Source organism: Nycticebus coucang, chromosome 4 (assembly GCF_027406575.1).
Source record: "Nycticebus coucang isolate mNycCou1 chromosome 4, mNycCou1.pri, whole genome shotgun sequence".
Classification (NCBI taxonomy): Eukaryota; Metazoa; Chordata; class Mammalia; order Primates; family Lorisidae; genus Nycticebus; species Nycticebus coucang.
In genome coordinates, this window is record NC_069783.1 from 26,388,412 (window position 1) to 26,415,808 (window position 27,397).

The 27,397-nt window shown below is 38.8% G+C and overlaps 1 protein-coding gene across 3 annotated transcripts in view; it reads left to right on the forward strand.

Annotated features, from left to right (window-relative positions):
- The window catches only part of BABAM2 (BRISC and BRCA1 A complex member 2), a 474,143-nt gene that overhangs the window by 292,490 nt on the left and 154,256 nt on the right, over positions 1–27,397 (forward strand). For all 3 annotated transcript variants that reach the window (XM_053587206.1, XM_053587205.1, XM_053587207.1), the window contains exon 7: positions 417–526. In XM_053587206.1, coding sequence (XP_053443181.1) covers positions 417–526 — 110 coding nt within the window. The remainder of the gene's footprint in view (positions 1–416; positions 527–27,397) is intronic.

The following is a 27,397-nucleotide window of genomic DNA, read 5'->3' on the forward strand; positions in this document are numbered from 1 at the left end:
AAATGAGTTACAGTATACTTTCAAGGTAGGTATAGTAAAATTACTGAGTATTTTAATATTTCCCTGGTGTTTAAGGATATAAACATGTTTATAGCAAAGTTTACTGCAATTTGTTAATTATGTTTTAGTCTAATACTTTGTTACCACCACATTCATGCATATCTTCCCCTAGAACCTGGGAACAACTCAGATAGGTGGGCGCCTTTTGCTTCACCTCGGTGGACTTTGTGCAAAAAGTTTAAAAGCCGTCACTCTAGAGGAGTGATGAGGTATGTGGCCAAGGATGTGCCGAGACACTAAGTTAGAATAGGGATGACTCACAGCCATGGCTTCAATGCTAGTGGATTACCAGCTTATTACTAAGAAGGTGTTATGAGAGCAGGTGCTGATGTCATTGTTTTCACTTCCCGATTAAGGATGTAAATGAAGACCCTGGAGAAGATGTGGCCCTCCTTTCAGTCAGTTTTGAGGACACTGAAGCTACCCAAGTATACCCCAAGCTATACTTGTCACCCCGAATTGAGCAGTAAGTATCAATGTCATTACCATTATGTAGCCCGATGCCTCTTCTTGCTGATGTGTTCCACGTTTTTTGTTTTAGTTTTTGTTTTGTCTCTATTGAACTCTTAAAATTAAATTATTCCTCTTTATTGACTTTCATTTTCTTAAGAAATTTATTAGGATTTTAGGTTCCACAGTAAATGCAGTATTTGCCACTGCTATCTTTTGAGGAGTATTAGTCATGCACTTTGTAATACGAATACTGTGTCTTTGTAGAAAGAGAAGGGTAGGCAGACTGAGTCCAAAATTATAATTCCCTCCAGATGTTCCCTGAGGTATGAATGGTTGTAGCCTAAAAATGACTGCTGAACAGCATCTGACCCAATTTCTTATATATTTGTAACTATTAAAGTATTAGAGAGATCAGTAAAAATGTAAGTAGTCTCTTTAAAATGTTAAACAAAAGTTTAATCAGAAGTTGGTAAAGGTACGATTAAATATTTGTCTGTGTCTAAATAGCCATATATAATTGTACACGGCATCCAGGCTACTTGGTAGAAGTAGTTTGATGTCACATTTGTGTTCTAACCAAATAATTTTACTCATCAGTAATGAATTTTGTAAGGACTGACTTCACAGTGTGCTTATTGTTGGCAAAATGCTTTAGAAGCTTATTCTACTTCAAAGGAAGCTGGGGTTCATTGAAAATGGATTATAAGCAGATTTGGTTGAGAACTTCTGACAACACAGATTTTTCATCAGCAGAAAGAGTTTTTACAGACTCTGAAATGTATTATTAAAGTTCTCTCTGAGTCATTTAGTCAGGGTTGGCTGATTTCAGTCTGTGAGTAGATGTGGTCACCATTCAGCATTCATACTCTGGTCTAAGCCATCTTCACCCCCTCTGACCTCAGTTGCTCTGATTTATGAATCATGGACACAACCTCTTACAAACTTGTATGACACAGCTGTTTGTACCCACATGTGGGAGATTATGAGCCCCAACAATCTACATGCATTCTCTCGTTTGCTTATATGTCACTGAAAAGACTTTTAGTAGCAGGTACTCAATGATTATTTTATTTTCGAATTGAAAACACTGACTCTATTCCTAAGATATCAAAGGGTGGGAGAGGCAGTATAGGGGTTCTGGAGTCAGCAGATCTGGGTTTAACCTGGGCACTGCCCCTTACCAGCTGGCAAAATATTTAACATCTCTGAGCTCATTTCCTCAGTCATAAAGTAGGGATAATAGTACCTATTTCATGGTGTTGTTTTGAGGATTATATTAAATACTGTTCATAAAGCATTAATTGCAGTGCCTGGCTCTATAGTAGACTCTCTGCAAGTAGTAGCTATTAACCTTGTTAGTGTTGATACAGTTCACAGGAGAAGAATGAGCGAGCGGTTAGCAGGGGCAGGTTGGGGCATAAAAGGAGAGGATGGATAAATAAGTGAGCAAATACCAGTTCTAGAGTAGCCACTCAGTGTATACAAAGGTGTTTTGGTGATGAAGAACAATCACAAGATGTGGATAATAGGAATATGTTAATTAAGCTGCAGGTAAGAATTCCCAGCAGAGAAAAACATTTTTTCCAGCAGCCAGGTTATTATTCTTTTAAGTTACTAGATCTAGTTTGCAAATAAACTTGCTAATAAAATATTCTCATTCTAAAAATCTAAGGTATGATGTGAAAAATGATTACAGAAGGGTATATTTTTATAGTCATTTTTTCTATTTCTAAAATCTAGCTTTCTACATGTCTTCTTTTTGATGTTAAGAACTGGTCACAATGGGGCGGTGCCTGTGGCTCAGTGGGTAGGGCACTGGCCCCATATAGTGAGGGTGGCGGGTTCGAACCTGCCCAGGCCAAACTGCAACAAAAAATAGCAGATGCTGTGGCGGGTGCCTGTAGTCCCAGCTACTCAGGAGGCTGAGGCAAGAGAATCACCTAAGCCTAGGATTTGGAGGTTGCTGTGAGCTAAGACGCCACAGCACTCTACTGAGGGCGATAAAGTGAGACTCTTGTCTCTAAAAATAAAAAAGAAGAACTGGTCACAATGCACCTTTACAGATCAATTTTTTCATACTTCCTAGCCTGTCCTTCAGTCAGACCCAACCACTTGAAGTTTTCTTAATTTACCTTTACTGTCTTCCCTCTATGCCTTTGCTAAAGCTTTCCTTCCATGTATACTACCTTTTCCTAACTCTCTCTTCCTGTTGAAATATTTTACATTCTCAAGCCCCTGTTCAAATATCACCTTTGCAATCATTTTTTCCCAACCACAATTAGTCTAGTCTTCCACAGAGCTTTTGCAACACTGAATTTATATTAATCTTACAGTCTATATTAACATTATAATCTATCTTTCATACATGTAGTTGGAGAAATGCATTTTTTAAATCTTTTGCTAAGTTAATTGCATGCAGGCTGCTGAAGGGTAAGCAGTCTTTTAACTTCTTTAATGCCTTGCACAAATGCAATGCATAGTTATCAGTTGCCTGATTGGCAGTTTTCTCAGTTAATACATAATTCTCACTAAAAATTAGGAAATGCTACACTAAAAGGTCTTATTAAACTTTTCCTAGTTGATACAAATTCACTTGGTAGAGTGATATTTGAAATACTAAAATAAACTACCAAAAGTTCTTATATCCTTAAGTAGAAGTTTTCAAAAAGAAGTTTTAGAGATAAGGTAATATGGAAACTAGTAAACTTAAGGTGTGACTTTGTAAGGGCTCAGATATTTGCTAAAGTTATTGACACTTTTGGTTAATTTTTGCAAAGTTCAACACGTGGAACAAAAGTAATGCCATTTCGAGAAGGCACAGTCATGGTAGGTCGGGGTGGGCAACCTGCAGTCTTAAGGCCACATGTAGCCTTCTAAGTCCTTAAGTGTGGCTTTTTACTGAATCCTGAATCCAAATTTTACAGAACAGTTCCTTTTATTTTTATCAATATGTTCATGTTCATCTTTTATATTTTTATTTCATTTTTTAAATGAACATATTTAAATTACCAAAGAATGGAATAAATTTCAATGAAATAATCCTCCCAGATTGACTGACACACTTAGAACCTTAGTAAGCCATAGGGGCTAAATTGATAGTGCTATGCTCATGCCTTAGTTTTAGCTTCCCCACTTAACTGGTGCCACAACCACATGAGGCTGGTTGGCAAGAGTTCATGCAGGTTAAGTATGCTGGTCTTTTACCAGCTTTTTATAACAGTCCCTGTGCTTCTGTTTGAAGTGGAATTTGTGAATAGTCACATAACTAGACAGTATTTTTGTTTGTTTGTTTGTTTTTTGCAGTTTTTGGCTGCGGCTCAGCCACCTCCTGCATATGGGGCCTGCGCCCTACTCCTTTGAGCCACAGGCGCTGCTCACTAGACAGTATTTTTAAATTCTGTCTGCTTAACTCCCCATCATGTTGGGTGGCGCTTGTGGCTCACTGGGCAGGGCGCTAGCTCTATATACCCAGGGTGGTGGATTTGAATCCCACCCCGGCCAAACTACAACAAAGAAAAATAGCTGGGCGTAGTGGCGGGCGCCTATAATCCCAGATACTCAGGAGACTAAGGCAAGAAAATCGCCCAAGCCCAGGAGTTGGAAGTTGCTGTGAGCTATGATGCTACAGCACTCTACCAAGTGGGATAAAGTGAGACTCTGTCTCTAAAAAAAACAAATAAACAAAAAAACCCCCACCTCATCATGTCAAAGAAGACCTAGAGAAGGCTGAAGGAAGAAAACAGGTTTTTAAATGAGGATTGGGAATTGTGATATTATCTTCTTTCTGCTAAAGATAAGATAATTCGCTTGCTTTGTGATCCTGCATTATCAACATTAACGAAATTCAGTGCTCATCAGCATGACAATGCTCATTAAGGGTCACAAATACTTTAAATGAGAGGGAGGGAGAGGCATGAAAGTTTGTATTGCAGAAATTAAAAGATGAAAAGCAAAAGCAAAGATGATTCTTTTAAGCAGCAATAAGACCTGGAAATAATGCCACTGAAGCAACTTATAAAATAGCTTATGTACTCTGGAGAAAAAAGGGAAGCTATTCAGTGATGTAGGAATTGTAAAAGAATTCATTGTTGAGATTGTAGGATGCTTAGACCCTAATAACGTTTCAAAGTACAAACAACTGCTTCTTTCAAGGAGAACCATAACTGATCGGCAGCATGAATTAGCCTTCAATTTAACAGAACAACGTCATGCACTACTTCAAAAGAAAAAAATATATTATTCAATTGCTTTGGATGAATCAACTGATAGTACTGACTCAGCACCAGGTACTTCATTTGTTTTAGAAGAAGATTTTCTTTGCTACAAAGAGTTATTTGCTTTGGGCACTCTTATAAACAGAACATGGGGAATAGATAACTTCAACAATTAAGATAAATGGCATGAAGTTGAACTGAACTGGCAAATTTAGTGTATGTACGTATAGAGGGTGCACCTTGCATGACTGAAAACATGAAAGAGTTTATTTATAGGAAAAGAAACAGATTCACATGCTCTCATTCCTTTTCACTATACCTTGAAACAGCAAAATCTCTGTGCTAAAGCTGCTATTTCAAGTGACACTTTGCAGCAAGTTATAAGTATTTTAACAATATTTGTGCAAATGCAACAGGCATCCTCAGTTTTGTAACATGCTAAAGTCGTTCAAGGTGTGGATTTGCTGCATCATTCTCAAGTGTATTGGCTACAGCAGGGACAAGGGTTAGCCAAAATTTTATCTCTGCTAGAACAGATAGTTGTATTTTATGAAGAACAGAATCATTGATGTGAATTGTTGAAGAAGATTTCTGTTGGAGTGCAGCATTTCTGTGTGATATCATGTGAAATCAAAACGACTTGAATATTTCTTTGCAAGGTAAAACTAAGCCTGTATATGATAAGTGGCAAAAAAAAAGAAAAACAAAAACAAACCCAAGCATTTCAAAAAAAAGCTAACTTTTTCAAAACATTTCTTCTTCAAAAGGAAAATTCGAATGAACATTTTCTCCAGCTAGCAAAGGTTGTTGATGAACAGGATAATACGCGTGAATCATTTGAAGAATTCACAGCTGTTATAGACTTACTAATTGGAGAATACTTGTACAATGAAAGGTTCACTGACTTTGAAAATCATGACACCACACTCAAATTAGCATTTCAGCCTGACCTAGTTGATAACATCAAGGCACCTAACAAACTACAGATGGAACTGATTGAGCTCTCAGTAGATGACATTTTAAAGTCATTACTTGATGCTAAGAAAGATCCCATTGAAACGTGGGAAAGTGCAGTAGAATACCCATGCCTTCAGCAACATGCCCCCAAAATGGTTTCTTGGTTTTTGACCACTTACTGCTATGACTCTACATTCTCCTACATTACCCAAATTAAGACATCATTAAGGTCACAAATGACTGATACCCATCTAGAAGATCAACTGAAATTGGACCTTCATGCTGCAACCAAATATTCAAATGCTTTCCAACAAAAAGCAGCCACAACAGAGTCATTAAAAGTTTAGTTAACTTTAAAATTAACAAATCATTTTTACTTTTTGAAATTATTAAGTACATAGTAATTAGATTTTTACAAAAGAATGTACATTTTAAAGTTTATCTTACTCAAGTTTCTTGACTGCAGCCTTATTTGATTACAGCTTGATTAACGTGGCCTTCCAACATGAAAAGGTTCTCCACCTCTGGGGTAGGTTCCAAGAACTTACTGAAGAGGATTGGTACTATCTTTGATGTTATGTTAAATTTTCATTCGTTTTCTGTGTTTTATGCTATCCTGTTGACTCTTTGCTATCCAAGCGTTGATTATAGTCTCAGATTTGGAGAGTTCTTTCAGAAGTCATGGGAAAAGCATCCCATGTGGACCCACTCAAAACTGATGCCAGACTCTTGCTCTGGGTGAGGCTTATACACCTTTTGGCTTCTGCTATGGCTCTTTCTATGAATCATTAGGCCTTTGCAGTACATTTGACCAGCAGAGGCATGGGGAAGACCAGTAACTCAATCCACATAGAGCAAAATTTTTGAGAGAAAGCTTGCATTCTTATCATCTCTGTCCATGGGCATAGATCTTTTGAGCCTAGGAGAAATCCCAGTCCACTCTGGCAGTAATCTGTCCACCCCTGCTTATTCGTTTAGCAAGCAAGGGTATTACGCTCACATTAACTAGTCCCAGAAGTAGGAAAAGAAAAAAGCTACTTTTGTGTCTTGTCATCACGTGTAGGAAAAGAGATCAATTGATTGATTTGTTGCTCCCTAAAATTCTCTAAAGACATGAATACAAAATGTCCCCAAATTAGACAATCCCAATCAAAGAGAACATCTGTCGGATACATTGGTAGAAAACTCCCAAGTGTATTATAATTTGATGAAGGCCTGAAATGTGATTCCACTTCTTAAGTCTTTCTGTTTACCCAGAGTTCTGGAATAGTTGTTTCATGTTTCTGGCAGCCTTGCTGCACATGACTGCATGCCCTTCTGGTGTTTAGATGCATATTGTTTCCTGATCCCCGCCCCCCCCCATGTATATTAATATATGGCTACAAAGTAAGTGCTTTTGAGAAGAATTTTGTGTTCCTTTTGCACTAAATACATTTATGAAATAAACATATTTCAAGCTCTATACATTTGTTTTCCAAGGAACCAAAACTAATCAGTTGAATTAGATGCGAAGTTCTGTTCATTTAACAAAAATGTCATTGGTGAGTTATGCAAAAAAAAAAAAAAAAAAAAGCTACTAGTCCGTGATGCAAATTAGATTTTGGTTGACTATTAGGAAAGGGAAAAAAAAGTAGTTTCTAAACCAGTTGCCTTTTTTCTTTTCCTGGCAGGAAAGCTATGAATGTTAAGGTTACATCATCAGAGCTGGCACTAACCACTAACCATGCTCTACCTTTCCCGCCTTCCCAGACTGTAGGCAGTTCCAGCAGTAAAACCAAAGGTTAAATGGGCATCACAGTCTGTTCAGTTCTCTTCCCCAGAGGTGTGGGCCCTTTTCTTGGCTTGAGGCCCTTTGTGGGAGTGGTTTGAAGAAAACCAGCTTCATCATCCCCAGTGCTGTTCCCACTCCGTGCATAAAAAGAGGACTTCAGCCCTGAGGCAGACCAGGTGGCATCTTCACAAGTACAGAATTTGTTTTTAGAACTTTTTGTTGTTAAGTTACAGTCCGCCTTGGAAATAAGTACTCAAAGCTTACCAGCCCACAAATGCTCACTTTTAGTAAGGCCTGTTATACCTTCAAATATGCATGTTCATCCTTTCAGGCAATAAAAACCCAGTAAGAATTGACTAAGTGTAAGGTTCTTTGCTAAGTGCTACAGAGGCTATCAAGATAAATGAGATATCCCATGCTCTTAATTTGCTTATAATACAGTAAAAATAAATGTGGCAAGTTGCAACTTGTGCTTTAGTAGAAAAGGCACTTTAATACTTGTCATCAGATGCCTTCACTTATTGGCTGGCAATCTTAGCTCAAGTTAATCTTTTTGTGCTTCATTTTGTCTTCTGTAAAGAGGGGTAAATCTAAGTTTCAGTTTCACTTACTTCAAGGTGGGGATGTATATGAAAGAGCCTACTGTAATGATTGACCCAAGGTTGTTACTTAGTGCTTCTTGAGTAAGAAAATACTTACTAAGTGCTTTAAGAGTTCAAGAGAGGTGGAGATCACATTTTTATTTGACTTGGTAGAATAGGAGCTTTGGAAGATTTTGGAAAGTCTGGCTTTTCCAATGTAATGTGCCTTTTCTAGAGATTAAATATGTGATAATGTAACAATAACAGAACTTTACTTGTTAAAGTAAAGAACTTGTTAAGTTCTTTAAAATTTTCAGACTGCTTTTCATTTTACTACCCTATCTGATCCTCACATAGTATTCCTAACTAACTTCAATAACCTGGAGTTCTTAGCCCCTTCTTCTTTCACTGCCTCTACTTCCTTTTTTCAGCCCGTTAAACTATACTGAATTGTGTTTCCTGTAACTATATCCCTGGACCACTTTGGTGGCCTTGCCCCTTTGTGGATGACCTCCAAATCCCCAATTCTAATCCCAGCTTTTCTCCCTGCTTACGGATCTGCTTTTCTAGCCACTGGATAGATATGTCTGTGTGTTCAGTTGATACCTCAAATTCAGAGTATCTTAAAACCAAACTCATCATTACCCCCAATAAGTTAATGTTTCTTCTTTACAATCCTATTTCTATTCATGACACTCTTGTTCCCTTGCTACCCGGGCACCATATCTCAAAGGCATTGACCACACCTCCTGCCCCTATTAGCTAGTCAGTTATTTTGTACTAGAAATTTGATCTCCACAATGTCACTCATCTTTGTCATTCCTACTCTAATTACCTTGTCCAGTCCTTCAATTTCCATGTCTCCTGATGGCCTTTTAACTTCTGGTTTCTTCCCATTTCAGTCTATCCATCCTTGTATTGTCCTTACTCAAAACCATCAATGCCTCTCAATTACACACTGAACTAAGCACACAGCTCTCAATCTGGTCTTCAGAGATTCTGTGTTATAGTCCCAGATCACCTTTCCACCACTATCTGGACTCTACCTGTATCCTGTTATCCAGACAAACTTGGATTTTTGTGATTTCCCAAACACACCTTGTATTTTTTCACTTCTATACTTTTGTACCTAGGCTGCTCCTTATACCAGAACATTAGATTTATTTCTTTGTCCTGCAGGATCTGTTCAAGTTCTGTCCATCCTCTTAGATCTTCTCAATCACCACCTCCTCCATGGAACTTTTTGTGACACTGTCGCCTGCCTCCTCAATAAGACTACACTTTTTTCCCTGCTGTGTTTGGGCCTCTGTTGTCAAATTGTCTCCCTGGACTGTAAAATGCTTAAGGGTTGGGCCTCTATTTCCATCAGTTGAGAGCTTGGGAGCCACAGCCTATCTCCTGCCAAGCTGGTGTTGCCCAGGTCTCTGACTGATCTCAGCCGCAGTATCAACTGATAAGACCTGCTGGAGGGGCAGAAAGCTGTGGTACTTGGATCTATGTGCGTGTAAAGGCAAGTGGAATCCATAGTCATTTCTTAGTTGTCGTGCCTTGTGGCTATCCCAGCGAGCTAGTGTCCTTTATGGTCCCATGGTCATATGTCTGAGATGTAGAGCTTTATTTCCTAGGAGTGGTTTATCAGCTAAACCCTGCTGGTGGTGAATATGATTTTGATCTCATGTGCCCGCTTACCTCCTACTATTGTGGCCTCTCCAGTCTCCCCTCCACTGCCTTAACCCCACAGTGGGTCTGTAACAGACCAGATCTCTGTGTGATCCACAAAGGCTAGGATAAACCAAACTTTGACTTAAGAGGCCCAGGGAAAAGGTAAAGAGGAAAATTAAAATGATTCTACTTAGAATTATAGTTGATTAAGGATTTTAATTTCAGATAAATCAGATACAATGTTTTTTTAAATAAGCAAGTTCAATATATTGTGATTTTTTTAAAATACTGAATTCAGCATCTTAACAATGGAAAATTTTCATTTTAGAGGCTCAAAAGATTTTTAGATTAGAAAAATTTTATCACTGAGCATAGATAGATTTGAAAGAAAAATGAGTCTTACCTTTAAAAAAAAGTTCTATTATCAGTGATCTCTAAAAAGAGACCCACAAAGCTCTTACAGTAAATTTATGTCAGGATTTAAGTAATAGAACATGATAGTAAATATAGTTTAATTTAGCTTTACTCATGTTTACTTGAGTCACTAAGATAATTCCTTTAATAAATATTGTGCTCCTGGAGAGTTCTTTTCCCCTCTTTGATAAATACATTATCCTGAGTATGCTAAAGACAACCAGCTGTCAGGAGATGTGTATTTGGTATTGGTGGAGAGAGCTGTCTTAGCCTCTAGAGACCTGAAATGTTCATTTTACTAGTCTGGGAGCAGGGCCAAAAGGGTTCTTCGTGACTTAGAGTGGAATTCTGAAAAGTTAAGTTCAGCAAGTTTTCATTAGTGAAGTTTGGCCCTTTGTCTTGCCTGTGCCTTCCAAAAGATCAAGAGCTCAGCCTCTGCTTTGAAACATTGCAAAACAGAACCAGAACAGAATTTATTTGAGAGAGAAAAACAATCAGCCCCCAAATAATATATTTTTAGAAACATTCTGGTGTAGAACTTTCTCCTCCTCAGCCGTTTAAGTTAGTGATATCTCAGTGTTTTTCTCTAGCTTCTTTTTTAGGCAGAAAAATTCACATTTAGAAAGAAGATGTATATAAATCTGTGATAACGCAAATCTCACTTGGTACGTGTTTCTTAAACTTTTTTGACCCTTGAGTTCTGTCTGAAATTTATGTCTTGGGATACGTCCCTTATTTCTCTTAAATGTTATTTTCCTTTCTACAGCATAATGAATTGACCTAAAACTATAAAACAAACTATGTCTTCATTTAAAAAATCAGGCCTGAGACCTTTCTGCTAAACATTTCGAGGATTTTGGGAAGAGTGTTTTCTACAAGAAGATGAGAAATTCATGAATTCCAGTTTAACACTACATCTTTTTTTTTTTTTTATTTATTGTTGGGGATTCATTGAGGGTGCAATAAGCCAGGTCATCTTTTTTTTTTTTTTATTGTTGGGGATTCATTGAGGGTGCAATAAGCCAGGTCATCTTTTTTTTTTTTATTGTTTGGGATTCATTGAGGGTACAATAAACTAGGTTACACTGATTGCATTTGTTAGGTAAAGTCCCTCTTGCTTAACACTACATCTTAACAGCAAAGCTCTACACACTGATCATTATCGTTTTTGCAGTCACTGTTCATTTGTGTTTATTCACAAATAGGAAAATACTCCTCAATGGAAGATCTGAGATGTTACAAAAAACTTTTAGCCATGTTATAGGTAGAAGCAAAGAGATCAAAAAGTGAAGAGAAATGCCATAATGTCCCAGCACTGATAGAAGATACCAGCCTTATGAATGAGAAAGTACTTTCTTTGTACAGTGAATCTCACAGTCTAAATAAAAAGAAATTGACACATTATAATGAAACTGCAGAACACCAAAAGATTAAAAGTATCCAAAGTCAACACACATATCTCCTTGAACATCTGATGACAGCCATAGACTTAACTCCAGAAAAACATATAGACATATAAAAAGTTTAAATACAGTTTTGAGAGTAAAACATCCTCTCCTAAGTCTAATTCATAAACCTTATTTAAGCATCTTTATTCTAGATTTCAGTTCTGCATTTTTAATGTCTTCTATGCTATCTCACATCAGAATCCTCATTGTATCTTCAGCCCTCATATCTAATATGTAGATTATCGTGTAATACCGCCCAAAATCTAGTTTTCAGTTGTGATTTTCATGAATGGCTTCTCCTAGCGACCCCGGGCATGCTGTTTTGACCTTGCCATTGCTGCCGGTTGATTTTGCTTCCGCGTTGTCTCTCACAGTCACTTCCTTGCCCTTTCCCCAGCCCTGGTTCACGCCTCTGTACACACATATCTTATTCTTTGCCAGATTAATCTTTCTAAAGCAGAGTTTGATCCATGTCACTCTTTTCCTTTAACAGCTTTTGTGCCTCTTTACAGGACAGGCCATGCACTCCCACGTTCTCACACAACACAAACACCTAGGTTTCCTAGTTTAGTTCATGATGGGGACAGAAGAAGTCCAAAAGGAGCAAGTTTAGGGTACTGAAACCAGCACTTTGGAACTGTCTTCTTACGTTTGACCTTGACCTCCACGAAGCTTGTGTGTTTCGCAGCACTTCTCCTTCCAGAGCTCCTGGCTCTCAGGTGTTCCACTATCTTATCATGTTGATATGTTTCTATCTATACAATAATCTGTGAATGGGTCTTTTTATTAATAAAGTATCATTTACTTAATTTGGGGGGTATAATATGAATGTGAATAGGAGATATGTCAGTTGAGTTTAAAAAAATCTCATCTTTTCCCTTAAAAAGATAGATGGTATGTCCACAGCATGGTTTCAAAGAGTAATTATTTAGTACTTAAAGTAATAGCATAGTTCTTGATTACAAGTTTTTGGTATAATTAGGTAATGACTAAGGCTCTTAATGTGTAAAATTCCTATATAAAATGGAACTCCTCATACTGTTGTAGGAGGAAAGGTCTAACATGGGTGTTGTGAGATTTTACTCTGTGAAGTTTTATTAAAGAGCATGCAATTTGATCCTGGTATGTCTGACTTTGATTCCTGTAATAGAAGGCTAATGATTATATTAGAGTTTTTCTGTACTTGTTAAAATTTTATACACTGTCTTTCACTAGCAGCACTAATGACTTAATGAATGGAGAAGCCTTTAGTTTAAAGCAGAACAAGTGATGACCTAACACAATACTGTAAATAGGACCATAACAGGGAGTGAACGTCCTGTCTGTGAGCATTATCTCTAGTGGACAGCTTCAACAAAATAGAGGTCATTCTCGAAAAGACTAGAATCTGCTACCTTGCCAAATTTCAGCAGAACCAAACCATTAATTTAAAGAAGGTATATACATCAGTGGAAATTTTACTGACAACCTTTTTTCCCTACATTCAAAGAACTTTCCCTCCCACTTTTTAATCCCTCCCTTCCCTACTCCACCCCAATCTTAAAAAGTATGATGTAAGATGGGGTGGCTTTGTGCCAAGTTTTCATCCTGGAACAGATTTTTACAGACATGTTTCTCTAAGAAAAGGAGTTTATGACCAAATGGTGATAACACTTCCATGTTTTCATTTCTTCCTCTGACCTAGTACTTTTTTCCTAACTTTAACTTTGTCAGAGTTTAGAATGACAAATTTAATGTTTTTTAAAGCTAAAGAAAATTATTATGAAAGTTTCTAAGGATTCATTAACTATTATCATACCTGATTCCTTGAAGAGAAAGATTATAAAGTATGATATTTTAAATGTTTAGATTTTTCTGTTCATACAGTAGAAAAACTCTTCAGAACATTTGTACATTTGTGTGTAGACATTAGATATTTTGGTGATTGGTCTTTATTATTTCCACTGTTGGGCTTTTTCACTAGTTCTGTTCCATAGAAACAACCAAAATGGTCATCAGTAGGGAAACTAATTATTCATTGACAGATGAATGGATAATGAATGGATAAAGATATTGTGGTATGTGTGTATGTCTGTATTATATTTATGTATATGTGTATACATGTGTATGTATACAGAGGGTGCCAAAAATTTATGCACATTTTAAGAAAGGAAAAAACTGTATTGAAGTTGTACTACTCAATATATACTGATAACAAAAGATGACCTCAAACCACGTTTGAGCACCTCTTGTAACTGCGGAAGTCAAACATGACTTAAGTATTGCAAATTTAATACAGTTTTTTCCTTTCTTAAATGCATGTACATTTTGTGCTACTCTCCATATGTGTTTGTGTGTGTGTATGTATGTATGTGTACATGTAGACTATTATTCAGCCATTAAAAATAAGAAATATTAACATTTGCAACAACATGGATGAACCTGGAAGACATCATGGTAAGTGAAATAATCCATATATACAGAAAACTATGGCATGATCTCTGAGAATAAAATTGTGGGTACCAGGGGTTAAGAGAGGGAGGAAGTGGGGAGAAATAGTAGGTCAAAAGATACCAACTAGCATGTATATACTGATGTATAACATGATGACCATAGTTAACAATATTGCGGGAAATTTGCTAAGAGAGTAGAGTAGATTTTAGGTGCTCTTAACACATGCATATAGAAGTAACTAGGGAAGATGATGAATGTGTTAATTTGCTTCACTGTAGTAATTATTTCCCTATATATATGTATATCAAAAACATTGGAAGAACCCAAACATCACAACCACAGGGAAATATATATATATCTGGATGTGAGAGGGTCAGAAACTTGCTGGAGTCACATACCTAGCAAGTGGCGGTACCATGATTTGAATCGAGGCAGTTTTACTCTACCAGGATTGACAATAGCCTTTTTGTAATGTTTTAATTTTTTTCAGGGTGAATCTAGGCATTTTAATTATGAAATTAAAAGGTCCAGCTTGCTCTTAGAGTCTCTTCAATTTACTGTCTACCTGCTGTCCTCTCTTAATCTCAGGAAGGAAGGCCGCAGCTCTCTACTTGGTGCTGTATTTAAAGTGTGTTTCTCCATGCACTGTATTTTTGATCTTTTTTTTAAAATACTTTACATTCCACAGACAAATATTTCCTAGTTGATTCTCAGTTTCCTCCCAGACTTTGTTGATCAGAGCAGTTTTGCCTGTTTACATTTTGGGGCTGTTTTTTATATCCCTATTGGAAGAGTCCCCCCAGCATCTTATTTCCAAAGACTAACATCTTGAAGACCAACAGGGCTCAAAACCTAATTCTGCTTTTTGCCCATAATCTCAATCCTTTGGAGTTAAATGTAGTTCAGCCAGAAGCAGAATCTTCGTCTTTACCCTCAGTAGCCACTTTACTTTCTGTCCTGGCTGACCTACCCTTCCCATCATGATTAACTCTTCAAGTAAATTGCAAAGGCACACATTGGTTAAAAACACTTACTGGTTTGCAGTAAGATAGATTTGGGATTGAGTTCCGACAACCATTTTGTAGGTGTATAAACTAGTGTGATTTATTTAAATTGTCTATAACGCTGTTTCTTCAACTATAACCTTCACAGACTCTTTTGTCAGGATTAAATTCAGGGGTCCTCAAACTGCGGCCCGCGGGCCACATGAGGCGGTGTGATTGTATTTGTTCCTGTTTTGTTTTTTTACTTAAAAATAAGGTATGTGGAGTGTGCATAGGAATTTGTTCATAGTTTTTTTTTTTTTTGAAACTATAGTCCAGCCTTCCAATGGTCTGAGGGATGGTGAACTGGCCCCCTGTTTAAAAAGTCTGAGGACCTCTGGAAGTGTTTACCATAGTGCTTGGCACATTGTAAACATTCAATATATGGTAGTATTTTTCTTGATATTACTGTCATCATCATCATCAGTATCACCATCATCTTCCTCTTCTTGAAATGTCCAGGGACCCCAAAGTTTAAAATTCCTTTTAGATGCAGAATAGGACTGTAGGTAATACCAGTCATGTGAATTTGTTTAGGATAAGCTATTGGGGAAAATGTCAAAACAGATATCTGAAGTGAGGGACGAAAGATTTCTGTTAAGGAGCAGCTCTTGACTTTTTTGGTCACAAACCCACTCCAAACTTGAGAATCTCATGATAGCTATCCACACCCTCAGTTCCCTGTGCCCCAGATAATCTTCCATATTATTTAGAAGATGCACAGATTTCTTTTTTTTATTATTTAAAAATAATAATGAAACATTTATATTCTACATTTACTAAGTTTCACACGTACCCTTGTAAGATGCACCGCAGGTGTAGTACCACCAATCACCCTCTCTTTGCCCACCTCCCCCCTCCCTCCCCTCCCTCTTCCCCTTCCCCATATTCTTAGGTTATCACTGGGTTATAGCTTTCATGTGAAAGCCATAAATTAGTTTCATAGTAGGGCTGAGTACATTGGATACTTTTTCTTCCATTCTTGAGATACTTTACTAAGAAGAATATGTTCCAGCTCCATCCATGTAAACATGAAAGAGGTAAAGTCTCCATCTTTCTTTAAGGCTGCATAAAATATTCCATGGTGTACATATACCACAATTTATTAATCCATTCGTGGATCGATGGGCACTTGGGCTTTTTCCCTGACTTAGCACCTATGAATTAAGGGCTGCAATAAACATTCTGGTACAAATATCTTTGTTATGATGTGATTTTTGGTCTTCTGGGTATATGCCTAGTAGAGGAATTATAGGACTGAATGGCAGATCTATTTTTAGATCTCTAAGTATTCTCCAAACGTCTTTCCAAAAGGAATGTATTAATTTGCATTCCCACCAGCAGTGGAGAAGTGTTTCCTTTTCTCCACATCCACACCAGTGACTCTGGTCTTAGGATTTTGTGCTATGGACTCATCTTAATAGAGTTAGATGATATCTCAAAGTAGTTTTGATTTGCATTTCTCTCATGATTAAGGATGATAAGCATTTATTCATATGTCTATAGTCCGTGTGCCTATCTTCTTCAGAGAAGTTTCTCTACAAGTCCCTTGCCCAGCCTGCGATGGGATCATTTATTCTTTTCTTGCTTAAAAGTTTGAGTTCTCTGTGGATTCTGGTTAATAAACCTTTGTCGGAGACATAACCTGCAAATATCTTCTCCCATTCTGAGGGCTGTTTGCTTGCTTTGCTTACTGTGTTCTTGGCTGTGCAGAAGCTTATCAGTTTGATCAGGTCCCAGTAGTGTATTTTGGAAGCTGCTTCAATTGCCTGGGGGGGGGGGGGTCATCCTTATAAAATACTTGGCCAGAACGATTTCTTCAAGGGGTTTCCCTGCACTCTCTTCTAGTAAGTTTATAGTTTCATGTCTTAAGTTTAAATCTTTAATCCAGTGAGAGTCTATCTTAATTAATGGTGAAAGATGTGGGTCCAGTTTCAGTCTTCTACAGGTCGCCAGCCAGTTCACCCAGCACCATTTGTTAAATAGGGAATCTTTTCCCCACTGAATGTTTTTAATTGGCTTGTCAAAGATCAAATAATGGTAAGTAGCTGGATTCATCTCTTGGTTCTCTATTCTGTTCCAGACATCTACTTCTCTGTTTTTGTGCCAGTACCATGCTGTTTTGATCACTATCGATTCATAGTATAGTCTGAGGTCTGGTAGCGTGATTCCTCCTGCTTTGTTTTTATTACTGAGTAATGTCTTGGCTATTCGAGGCTTTTTCTGATTCTATATAAAACGAAGTCTTATTTTTTCAAAATCTTTAAAGTATGACAGTGGAGCTCTAATAGGGATTGCATTAAAATTGTATATTGCTTTGGGTAGTATGGACATTTTAACAATGTTGATTCTTCCGAACCATGAGCATTGTATGTTTTTCCATTTGTTAACATTTTCAGCTATTTCTTTTCTTAAAGTTTCATAATTCTCTTTATAGAGATCTTTCACGTCCTTTGTTAGATAAACTCTCAAATACTTCATCTTCTTTGGCACTACTGTGAATGGAATAGAGTCCTTAACTGTTTTTTCACCTTGACTGTTGTTGGTATATATAAAGGCTACCGATTTATGAATGTTGATTTTGTAACCTGAGATGCTGCTGTATTCCTTGATCACTTCTAAGAGTTTTGTAGTAGAATCCCTGGTGTTTTCCAGATATATAATCATATCATCTGCGAAGAGTGAAAGTTTGATCTCTTCTGACCCTATATGGATACCCTTGATCACCTTTTCTTCCCTAATTGCGGTGGAGACAATGGGCAGCCTTGTCTGGTTCCTGATCTGAGTGGAAATGATTTCAATTTAACTCCATTCAATACGATATTGGCTGTGGGTTTGCTGTAGATGGCCTCTGTCTGTTTAAGAAATGTCCCTACTATACCAATTTTCTTAAGTGTTCTGATCATGAAGGGATGCTGGATATTATCAAAAGCTTTTTCTGCATCAATTGAGAGAATCATATGGTCTTTGTTTTTTAATTTGTTTATGTGCTGAATTATACTTATAGATTTACATATATTGCACCAGCCTTGAGACCCTGGGATAAAACTGAGTTGGTCATGATGTATAATTTGTTTGATGTGTTGCTGGATTCTGTTTGTTAGGATCTTGTTGAATATTTTTGCATCTATATTCATTAGTGATATTGGTCTATAATTTTCTTTTCTTGTTGGGTCTTTTCCTGGTTTGGGGATCAGGGTGATGTTTGGTTCATAGAACATGTTGGGTAGTCTTCCTTCTTTTTCTACATTTTGGAACAGGTTGAGTAATATAGGTACTAGTTCCTCTTTAAAGGTTTGGTAGAATTCTGACGTGAAGCTATCTGGTCCTGGGCTTTTTTTTTAAGGGAGATTTTGTATGGTTGATGCTATTTCAGAACTTGATATTGGCCTGTTCAACATTTCCGCTTGATTCTGGCTAAGTCTTGGAAGGTGACGTGCTTCCAAGTATTGGTCAATTTCCTTCAGATTTTCATATTTCTGAGACGAAAGTTTCTTATAATATTCATTAAGGATTTTTTGAATTTCTGAGGAGTCTGTTGTTATTTCATCTTTGTCGTTTCTGATTGATGAAATTAGAGATTTCATTCTTTTTTTCCTGGTTAGGTTAGCCAAAGGTTTATCTATTTTATTGACCTTTTCAAAAAACCAACTTCTTGATTTATTGATCTGTTGTATAATTCTTTTGTTTTAATTTCATTTAATTCTGCTCTAACTTTGGTTATTTCTTTTCTTCTACTGGGTTTGAGGTTGGAATGTTTTCCAACCTTCCTTTTCCAGTTGCTTGAGATATCCCATTAAGTTGTTAACTTCCTCTCTTTCCATGCTCTTGAGGAAGGCTTGCAGTGCTATAAATTTCCCTCTTAGGACTGCCTTTGCGGTATACCAGAGGTTCTGATAATTCATGTCTTCATTGTCGTTATGTTCCAAAAATTTGGCACTTTCCTTCTTAATCTCGTCTATGACCCAGCTATCCTTCAGCATAAGGTTATTTAACGTCCATGTTTTTGTATGAGTATGCAGATTCCTGTTGTTACTGAGTTCAACTTTTATTCCATGGTGGTCCAAGAAGATGCAAGGAATAATTTCTATTCCTTTAAATTTACTGAGGTTAGACTTGTGACCTAAGATGTGATTGATTTTGGAGTATGTTCTATGGGCTGATGAGAAGTATGTGTATTCAGTTTTGTTGGGATGAAATGTTCTATAGATGTCTGCTAAGTCCAAATGTTGGATGTTTAGGTTTAAATCTAAAATTTCTTTGCTCAGCTTCTTATTGGAGGATCTATCCAACACTGCCAAAGGAGTGTTGAAATCTCTGACTATTATGGAGCTGGAGAAAATCAAGTTGCTCATGTCTGTTAGAGTTTCTCTTATAAATTGAGGTGCATTCTGGTTGGGTGCATAAATATTAATAATTGAAATTTCATCATATTGAGTATTACCCTTAACAAATATGAAGTGACCATTCTTATTCTTGCTTACTTTTGTTGGTTTAAAGCCTATTGTGTCTGCAAATAGAATTTCAACACCTGCTTTTTTTCTGATTACCATTTGCCTGAAATATGGACGATCATCCTTTCACCCTGAGTCTGTATTTATCTTTTAAGGTAAGATATGACTGTTGTATGCAGCAAATATCTGGCCTGAGTTTTTGTACCCAGTCAGCTAACCTGTGCCTCTTTAGGGGACAGTTTAAACGGTTCACTTTAATGGAGAATATTGATAAGTCTGGTAAAATTTTAGGTATCGAGTTTTTAATCCTTTTGGCACTGTGGAAGTTGGAGTTTGATCAAAAGTTTCTGAGTGAGTTTATATTTGTGGTAGAGGATTGGGCTGGTCATTATGGAGAATAGGTCTGAGAATATCCTGAAGAGCTCGTTTGGATATGGCAAATTTCTTTTAACATATGAATGTCATTAAAGTATGTAATTTCTCCATCATAAATGAAAATCAGTTTAGCTAAATACAGGATCTGGGGTTGAAAGTTAATTTTGTTTTAGGAGATTAAAAGTCGATGACTACCCTCTTCTGGCTTGAAAAGTTTCAGCAGAGAGACCTGCAGTCATTCTACCCTGTTTCCCCAAATGCTCCCAAAGATGCGCTAGGTCTTATTTTCAGGGGAATCTTCTCTTTCCTGTAAGTAGGTCTTATTTTCGGAGGATGTCTTATTTTCGGGAAAACGGGGTAATATTCTTCCCTTTGTAGGTAATGGATTTCTTACGTCTGGCTGCTTTCAGAATTTTCTCCTTTATATTAAGTGTAGTGAAGTTAATTATGATATGCCTGGGGGGTGTCTTATTCGGATTGAGTCATGCTGGGGTTCTGAAACTGTCTGCTATCTGAATTTCAGAATCTCTAGGCATTTCTGCAAAATTCTCTTTCATAATTTCATGGAGAAGGGCCTCTGTGCCTTGCGAGGCCACTTCATCACTTTCAGGGATTCCAATGAGGTGAATATTAGCCTTCTTATTATTATCCCAGAGCTCTCTGAGAGAGTGATCCGTTTTTGCTCTCCATTTCTCTTCCTCTTTGAGAGTTTGGGAGCGTTCAAAAGCTTTGTCTTCAATGTCAGAAATCCTTTCTTCTGCTTGCTCCACTCTGTTACTGAGGGATTCTACTGTATTTTTCAGATCTTTGAGGGCTGCAAATTCTTGCTTCAGTGCGTCAGAATCTTTGGTGGTTTTGTCTTTAAATTCGTTACATTCTTGAGACAACTTTTGAATTTCTCCTCGAATTTCTAATTCCGACTTTTGAATTGCTTCTCGAATGTCTAATTCCAAATTTTCCTCCATTCTATTAATCTTGTTTGCAATCCAAATTCTGAATTCGATTTCTGACATCTCGGCCAGCTATTTATGAATGGGATCTTCAGCTGCATCTGCCATATCTTTCCTTGGGGGGGGTTGATCTATTCTGGTTATCCCTGTTAACAGAGTTTTTCCCCTGATTCCGCCCCATGATTATTTTATGCTGTTTGACTTTTCCCCTGGAGCTTTGTCACGGACCCATACAGTGCTATGGCCTGAGAAACTGACGACCTGTTTGGTGTGGTGGGGCTAAGTGGTTCTGTCTTGTTTTCAGCTGGTCTCTGTCGGACCCTGGTGAAACAGTTACTCTGGGTTGAAGTCTCAGCTGTAGAGAAATACCAGCAATTAAGTCACCCCGCCCCCCACAGTGAACAATTGGAAAAGGAAAATCAAACCTTCCTACAACCACATACCCAGGGCACCACTTGGATAGTCCTTAGGCGATTGGCTCAGTTCAAAAGGTCCAAATCAATTGTCTCAGTCAGCACCTGTCTCAGGTGGGAGAGTTTAAAAGGTCTCTGGCAACTGGATTGCAGGGGTCTGATGACAACTCAAATATGACTTGCTCCAGTGCTTCGTGAGCAAATAGATTAGTCTGAGAAGGTTGATGCCTCCTTCCCCACCTTGCACCTCTATCACACCCAGTCACTGATAGCCCTGCAGGGGTGTGACCCATTTGCCTCCAATGAGTGGATACTCCAGGGGTTTACACCTGCCTGAATCACAAGGAAATCTATATCTGCTCGGCCAGGCCACTGATCTTTGTCTCTATCCAGCAGGGGGAGGTAAGGCCTGACAACCTCGGGCGCTTGATGGAGGCTGGGGGGTGTTTATTCAGTTCCAGCTCCGCCCCTGATTGATGTTACTGACAGAACAGAACAACTTTGCAGGAATTTGTTTCTGTCCCTACTAAATTCCCCTGCAGAAGAGAAGCTGTTTTGAGTTCCCAGAACCTGCGCCTCAGGCCCTGTCTTTGCTCCTGCAGGTTCGTATTTGCAGCAGGGTTAGCTGTCAGTTCTAGCCTCCTGCTTTCCTTTGCCTATAGGCTGATGATCCCGAGGGCCAGGTGCATCTTATGCTCAGTAAAGCGGTCCTCTGGGTCAGCCCTGCCCTGGGAATTGCCCTGCTCTGCGGATGCATTTTCTAGTCTCCTCGCTCCACCCAGGCCGATACCACCTCAGGCAAACCCTTTACTCACGGGGCCTGCCTTTCAGTCCCAGATCTGTTCCATGGTGGTTGCCACCTGAGATGATGCCCAGCCTCCTCTGGTTGCCCAGGGAGACAGGGGGTGTGGCTTCGAAATATCCGGGGGTGAGCCCTTTTGTTGCCAAAAACGGCTGCTGCTCTGTACCTCAGGGCACCGCCGCTCCAGTGTGCTTCCCTGTCAGCCAACCATCCTCTTCCTCACTCTCGTGCCGCAGAATCAGCACTGACCAGCAGCGGTTCAGGCCCTGTCCACACCTCTTGAGAAAACACCCAAGAATCTGGGGCAGGCCTCCAGACCTCAGAGTGAGAGTGGAGGGGAGTGCTGGGAGCTCAGAATTGCTGGTAGAGAATGTATAGTTTTATACAGTTTTATGCTTGGCAGGAGAACACTGTGGCACCCTAGTAGTGGAGGTAGGTCCAGTTTTTAGAGGATCTCTCCCATGGAGTATAGTGGGAGGACCTGCTCGTTTGTTTGTGGGGCACTCCAAGCCGTTCTCATGTGGGAGGGGACTCCCGTCCGCTTGGTGATGGATTTTGTACCTTTTGTTTGTATCCTTGGGGTCACAGCTCACCTTAGCGGGGTTGATGTGTGTTCTTCAACCTCCTCTCTTGGTGCAGCTCTAATCCACCGGGTTACTTGCTCAATTTCTGTCCTTTAACTCTCCTTCTGGATGGGAGCCTCATTTCCCAGCTTCTGGGCGGGCCAGGTGTCATCCCTACAGATCTCCAAGTACCTGCAGCTCACAGGGTGACAAGAGGTTGTTGCACAGTCATCTGGATTGTCCGGGAGTTGCAAGAGTTAAAGAGCGGATATCCGTTGAGCACCAGGAAGAGACCTGATAAAATATTTTAACTTTGTTCAGTCTGCTGTGGTATATCCAGGCAGGAATTCCCTCTACTTTTGCTGCTGTGGGTATGGTTTGGATAAAAAGGTATAGGGTCCCTTCCACTTTTGTTTGAGTGGGGACAAGGTTCCAGTCTTTGACCTAGACTTGGTCCCCTGTCAGAAGGCCAGTGGTTTCTGTAGAATCATAAGAGTTGCCTCTCTGAGACCATTCTATTCTTCCAAAATCACCCCCTCTTTTTATTTTTTTGTTTTTGATGAAAAAAGGACAAGTGGCAAAAATAAATGACAAATTTATAGTTTTTCCCATTGGAAATTGCTTTCAGCAATGTGACACACCATCTCAATGTGGATGTTATGCTTATTTTGTGATAATGTCCTGTGGCCCTTGCCTATTAGATGAATAAATAACCCCTCAGTAATTGAGACCACCTAATATGTCTCCATACAATTCTATATGCCCCCTAAGGAAGGGTTATCACTCCAGTTGAGAAAGAAGAGAATCACTTTATTTCCTTTGAGTTCCAGATTGTAAATGGAACACCTTGTTAGATTACTTGAGAATCTTATTTCTGTTCTTTGAAGAGACTTCTAGGAATCCCAGAAATACTTTACTCTTACTCTGTGGTTGTCCAGCCCATTCCTTTCAGATCAAGAGCTCATCTCTTGGAATATTGCATAATACTGCAGAAACAGTGTCATAGAGCTTAGTCTGGCACATTTGGATTTGGCTGTCCTATTCTCTGGCCCCTTCCCTGGTACCATGCCCCCAAATAGGCTCCCCAGAGGCTGCTTTGGTGCAGCACTAAGGTTACTAGAACTGTTTTTTAAGCTTACAAATTCTTTCAAGTGTGGGCAGGCACACACGCTAATAAGTTACGTTCCAAATTGCATGTGTAGGTTGGTTATTTGGACTCTGGAACATGTTTTGTCATGGAAACCATTTAGTACATAGTTGAGTTACCAGGGAAACTGGCTGTATTGAAGAAGTCCATCAAGCCATAGTGTCTTCCACATACATAATCACATTTTGAAGGACAGAACTCAACCCCTTTTCTTTCTCTTTGGTGGCTGTCAGTTGGACAGCTTGCCTTATTGGGGGATGGGCCAGGAGCCAGTGCTGATCCAGCCACAGTAGATTAGACCAGCTCAGTTCACCCAATCCAAGTCCACATAGTAGGAGGCTCCAAAAGCCCAGTCAGATCTTTTCTCTATAAAGGGGAAGTGCAGGGCAAACAGCAGCTGTGCTGTCACACACATGGGGGTCATTACCTGGAACAGTGCTAAGCAACTTAACCTTATTGCCTATGAAATCCAATCCACAACTCCAGAGCCGGGAAGACTGGAGCCAGGGTGAGCACAGTGCAGATAAACTGCTTTCCTTTCTTCCTCAGGTTTTTAAGTGTCTTTGCAATAATTGATCATTTCTCTAATTAGTCTGTGTGAATCGAGTATCATCCATAGAAAGCCAGCCAGCTCAACTGGACATGGAGCCCATTCATAAAAGCCTATGACCTAATAATCTAAGTTATTGAATATTAATAGCAAGGCATTTCCCTGTTATGTGACACTCATCGGGGTAAATACAGGAATTGAGAGAATTCTAGGCCATTGTACTATTTTAAGGAGAATGAATGGAAATGGTAACAGCATTATTATAGTGTTTTTCTTGAATTTTTTTTTTTTTAATTAACATGCTGAGCACTGGGTACACAGTACTCAGCTCCTTGGTGTCCTTCTACTCAGAGTGACGGCTTCCATTCTCTTGTCTTGTCATCACCCCTTGGGCTTCCTTATTTTAGTCTTTTATTTCCTATCTTTATGCTTGCTTTAATATCAATAATTTAACTTTACATTTATATTGTGCTTCCTGCTTTACAAGGTGCATTCTCAGCTATTATCTTTGCAAGCTGGATAGGGAAGGTATCATCATCTCCATTTGCCAGAGTTAAAATTAACACTCAGATACTTAGAGGACTTGCCCACCTCTCAAATCCACTGCTGGCAGATCTGGCGCTGGAGCACAGGGCTTCCAGGGCTCAGTGTGCTCGTGCTCTTTCCACTGCGTCATACTGCACACTGGTGCTGGGGCTGCTTCCTTTACTTCTGTTTATTCTTTGATTGGTGATTGTTCATTCTCGTCAATGCTGAACATTTCTAGTAAAGAACTAGCCTTCTCTCTCTGGTTGCGTTAGTGAATGTTCTTGGCACTTTGGCCCTAGCATACCTCTTATCAGCAAACTGGCATCATAGCACAAGTTTCTGGCAAAGCATATTTATCAGTGAATTGGTACCTTTGCTTATTAAAGTGAATAAATGCCACTAGGTATTCTTCTTGATGTTTAATAATGACATTTTGTTTTACGTAGAATATTTTCATCAGAAGCACTAATTATCTTCCATTTTATGGAGGAGGCTAACTGTTAAATTACTTGTCTAAAATGTCAACTATAACAGCAAGGAAAGGAGTAGGGAACTAATTTCTTTGAAGAGCTCATGTTAACTAGGTACTAGGTACTTTACATATATGATCTCATTTCATCCTAGCACAAGCCCTATGCAGTAGGTAATGTTTTATATTTTACAAGTGAAGAAACTATAGTTCAGGGGGCAGTGCCTGTGGCTCAAAGGAGTAGGGCACCAGCCCCATATGCCAGAGGTGGCAGGTTCAAGCCCAGCCCCGGCCAAAAACTGCAAAAAAAAAAAAAAAAAACTATAGTCAGACAAGGTAAGTAACTAATACTGCAAGTGAAAAGTAGAGAAGAAATAAAAATCTAGCCTCCTCTGATTCCAAGGGTGGTGTTCTGTCGACTCTCACGTGGCTTCCTCTTGCCCTTTCCAGTGTATTTTATAGTAACAAATAAAAGAATGCCTTGGCCACGTGGCCATACAAAGAGTTCTTTTTTCTGACAACAGCCTGGAAGGAGCGAACCTACTCCTTTCTCTTTCCTCTAAAGATCTTGGAACTGTTGACAAATGTTCTGATATAAGTTGAATTTACCAAATTGAACTAAGGTAAGTTGAGAGCAATCTGTGTTTTAGTGACTGTTAAAGGGAGAGGTTAATGGACATCAACCACTGCCGAAGAGTTAAGAGGCGGCTTGGAAAGAGCTGTGCTGCTCTCTTGCAAAGGCATTGAGGCCTAGAGAGAGAGCACCAGCTGCTCAAGTCAGGACTGCTGTGCTGTGGCCCTGGTTTCTCACTCTAAGCATGTGACCATATGGTATTAAGTCACCTTCATCTGTAAAACATGAGAATTGAACTGGATGACCAGCCTAGCAACTACGGTTTCATTCTTTATCTTTAAACAGTGCATTAAATATTTTTAAAGAATCTTTTAGAAACAACACAAGAATGATGAAAACCTCTCACTTCTCAATGTCCTTGTCAATGATGATTTCTGATAGGGATCCTAGAGTTAAGTAGTTCTCAGGGGTCTAACTCATTTAAGGATTGATCAGAATCTGTGTGTAGGGTGGTTATTGGCAGTAGCTAATGACTGGAGAAGAGAGTTGAGGGTCTGTAATGATACCTATGATTCGGGGCTTCATGCTGTAGGTAAACATATATAAAGTTTTAAAATTCCTCTGGAACACTGTGCCTGCAGCTCTTTTTGCTGACTCAAGACAACACATAGTGCCTTGCTCCAGAACTGTCAAGTATTGAGTGAACAAAAAGGATAATGGCATCTTTTTTTCACTCTACATTCAAGCTTTTTCTATAGTAATTCTGAAATAGTGAAACTAGTAAATAATGTTTATATAGCAAACATGAGAACAACTATAAATTAGAATAGTTAAAAACACTGATAAAATTTGGTCCATATCTTAATAAAAATTTTTAGCATTTGCAACTTAATCTACCTCTGATTTCCTTAGAAAATTCAGTGTAAATCTTTTCCTGGAGATGAGTGTTTCCAGCTCTTCTTGGGACATCAGCCCCCTTTTGCTATCTGTGGTCTTCACACACAGATTTTCCCACTTGGCACAAGCACTGACACTTTACCAGAGATTGGGCAGGTTTGCCTGGTGTGATGACCAGATTATTAACACAGCACTGTGAATAACTGATAAACCCAATCCTCCCAGGGCTGTTTTCATTTTAAAAGTATTATTTTAAAAGGAGTAACCTAAATCTATCATGTTAGAATATATAAGAGCACACTTTCTGAGTAGGGATGCTTTCCTGAGGACTTTAAGCTATGGCAGTCTGTCTACAGCACCGGTGGACTGGGCTCAAAAGATCCACACTTGAAGTTTAGCAACCCACCCCTTGAAGGTTTCACACTCTTGCTTTACAATTTTAGAATGAAAGGGCCATGTACCTGTGAAGGCTTTAACCACAGCCTCTGTGCCCTGAGCCTGCATATACACCAGGACTTTGAAACTTTCTTGCCACATTTAAAACATTTTCCTGACTAGAGCTTTCAGGACCACTACCATATTCTGGGCAGCTTCTCAGCTCAGGCCAGTGGCCTTAATACCTACCAGTTTTGATTGCTC